This window comes from Mus caroli, chromosome 1, assembly GCF_900094665.2.
Source record: "Mus caroli chromosome 1, CAROLI_EIJ_v1.1, whole genome shotgun sequence".
Taxonomy (NCBI): Eukaryota; Metazoa; Chordata; class Mammalia; order Rodentia; family Muridae; genus Mus; species Mus caroli.
In genome coordinates, this window is record NC_034570.1 from 170,899,603 (window position 1) to 170,902,129 (window position 2,527).

Below are 2,527 nucleotides of genomic sequence, written 5' to 3' on the forward strand. Positions count from 1 at the left end.
TTGGCAGTGGGCAATCTAAAGCCAAACACAGCAGCTCTTCTACAGCACAGACAGCTACCAGGGAATGCTGGAGCTGATCTCTGTGGAAGGCCACACCCCTGAGTGGCAGGTATAAGTCATTAGTCCTGCCCTGGGCTCCCAGCATGTGAGAGGTAGGCATTGTCTGTTGTGGTGACCCTGAAGGAGGCAGCCCTTTATTCTTGACAGCCATAGCTTTCACTGAGCCTGGGCATCCTGTGTGCTTTCCCAGGAAGTTCTCCCTGGAAGATCTGCTGACTAACATCATGATCTACTGGACGNCAGGAACCATTGTCTCCTCCCAGCGCTTCTACAAGGAAAACTTGGGCCAGGGTGTCATGGTCCATAGACATGAGGGGTAAGCCTGGCTGAGCAGGGGGCGGGGCTGGGGCTAGGGGATGGTTACCATCTGTCCTTTAACTCAGAGAAGGCTTGATGGACAGGTGAGAAAGATACCAGACATCCTGAGTATCCACTTCTTCAGGGTTGTCAGGTACTTTGGGATTCACAGGCCTATGTAGAGACCCTCAGGTGAGAGCAAAGAGATGGCCCAGCAAGGTGGGCATCAGAGGTTGCCCATTTCCTGCTTGGGTGACCCTCCCTGGCAGACAAGGTCCCTAATGGATGAAAAGGAGGGTCTATAATGGGTGGGTAGTGGAAGCCCTTGCCATTATGGCTCCATCTGACCTAGCCAAGTCCTCCCCAGGCCCTGTGAGTCCTCTCTGGGAGCAGGAGAACACAGCCCCTCACCTCATCTCTCTTCTCCACAGGATGAAGTTCTTTGTGCCCACTGGCTATTCAGCCTTCCCTTCTGAGCTACTGCATGCCCCAGAAAAGTGGGTGAAGGTCAAGTACCCCAAACTCATCTCCTATTCCTATATGGAACGTGGGGGCCACTTTGCTGCCTTTGAAGAGCCCAAGCTTCTGGCCCAGGACATCCGCAAGTTCGTGTCCCTGGCTGAGCTGCAGTGATGATGCTACACACCAACCATGGCTTTAGCAGCAGCCCTGGTTCCTTCTCAGTCACACTTATGGAAGATGTCCCCTTCCAGAGGAATAAGTTTGTTCCCTGACCACACTGGGGTACCCAGACTTCAACCCCACAGAGTCCTCTCTTACCACCCCATATGCTTCACCCCACTGCATAGCAGTGTTAAGCTACATGGCTTTAATGATAAATGGGTTTATTTCTAAGAGTGTGTGGGCCAGATACCTTGTGTTTCTTAGATATGCACATGGATCTTCCATTCCAAGAGAGTTGCTGTGTGTGTAGCCATCCAGCAGCCAAGGGCCAACTGGGTTTACCTGAAAGGGATGCTGGAAATAGGGTTAAGTGGACAAGAGAAGGATGAAGCCAACACAAAAGTTCCTATCAAGGCTCAAAGTTTAATAATAAGCTTTGGGTATATAAAGGAAAAAAACCCACAAACCCCACAAAACCCATCCCCTTCTTCAGATGGTGTATGTTGTAGCAGCAAGGTTAGTGCAGGCAGCCAAAACATCAAAGTTCCCATGGGAACCTGCAACTGCAGCCAAGACAGATGTCTCTGTCCAGGTTGATAAGACCCGTCACGGTGAATGTTCAAGGCCTGCTCAGCCTGTGCAAGGCTGGAAAAAGGCCTACTCACAGCTGAGAAGGCTACAATGTGCTCCCCATCTTGGAGAGTCCCGCTGGGCCCTCTGAACTTGGCCCTGCTGACTAGGGCAGAGGGACAGTTAGGTGCCACCAGCAGTCAACACCATGCTGCCTAGGCAGCCTCAGGAGACTCCTGGCACCTCTTGAGCCACTCACAGTACACAGGACACTGGGAGCAAAGGTTGAGTGGCTGGTAGTTGTCATTGAGAAGGCCTAAGTATCCCAGGCCCAGTCATGTCTCCAAATGAGCCCAGAGTGGTCTGTAAAGCTGTGTTTGGTCCCATGGTGCTCGGCTGAGGTGGAAGAAATGACCCCCCATGTTTGGTTCTGTTTCTCCAGAGCAGGTTCTCCTTCTCTACCCTGTAAGACCTGTCCCCATCATGATCCTATGCCTTAGGCATTCCCAGAGGCAGCAGCGAGGATGCTCTTAGCCAAATGGGGCTGCCTAGCTCCAAGATCGCACGGGGGATAGCACAAGGAGCTGCCTGACCTCCTACAGTTGGCACCTTCAGAACTGAGGACACTCCAAACCCCAACCTGTCCCCCAATTCTCCACCTCCACTCTGTCTTAATTCTCTAAAGTATACAAAGTGAAACATATAACCTATTATATGACATTGTTCTAAAGCATCATTACATAGAATCAAGATTATTAATTCAGAATATTGCATCTCTAGGGCTGCCATTCTAATTCTTCAGGCTACCATGGACCACCACAGCCTGGTATGGGGGTCCCAGGGATGTGGGTTCTCAAGGCTATGTGGGTAAGGATTCAGTGCTGACAAACAGAAACAAACACAGAGACAGTTTGAATCTGAGTGTATTTTGCAACTCTCTAGCAAGGGTTTTACACATAAAGAAACAGGTATTACA

General features: G+C 50.7%; 1 protein-coding gene across 1 annotated transcript in view; it reads left to right on the plus strand.

The window, feature by feature from the left end:
- The window catches only part of LOC115031087 (epoxide hydrolase 1-like), a 16,976-nt gene extending 15,841 nt beyond the window's left edge, over window positions 1-1,135 (plus strand). Inside the window, exons 2-3 of the mRNA XM_029477017.1 lie at window positions 251-376; window positions 789-1,135. Coding sequence (XP_029332877.1) covers window positions 251-376; window positions 789-990 — 328 coding nt within the window. The 3' untranslated portion in view covers window positions 991-1,135. The remainder of the gene's footprint in view (window positions 1-250; window positions 377-788) is intronic.
- Window positions 1,136-2,527: the final 1,392 nt, after the last annotated feature.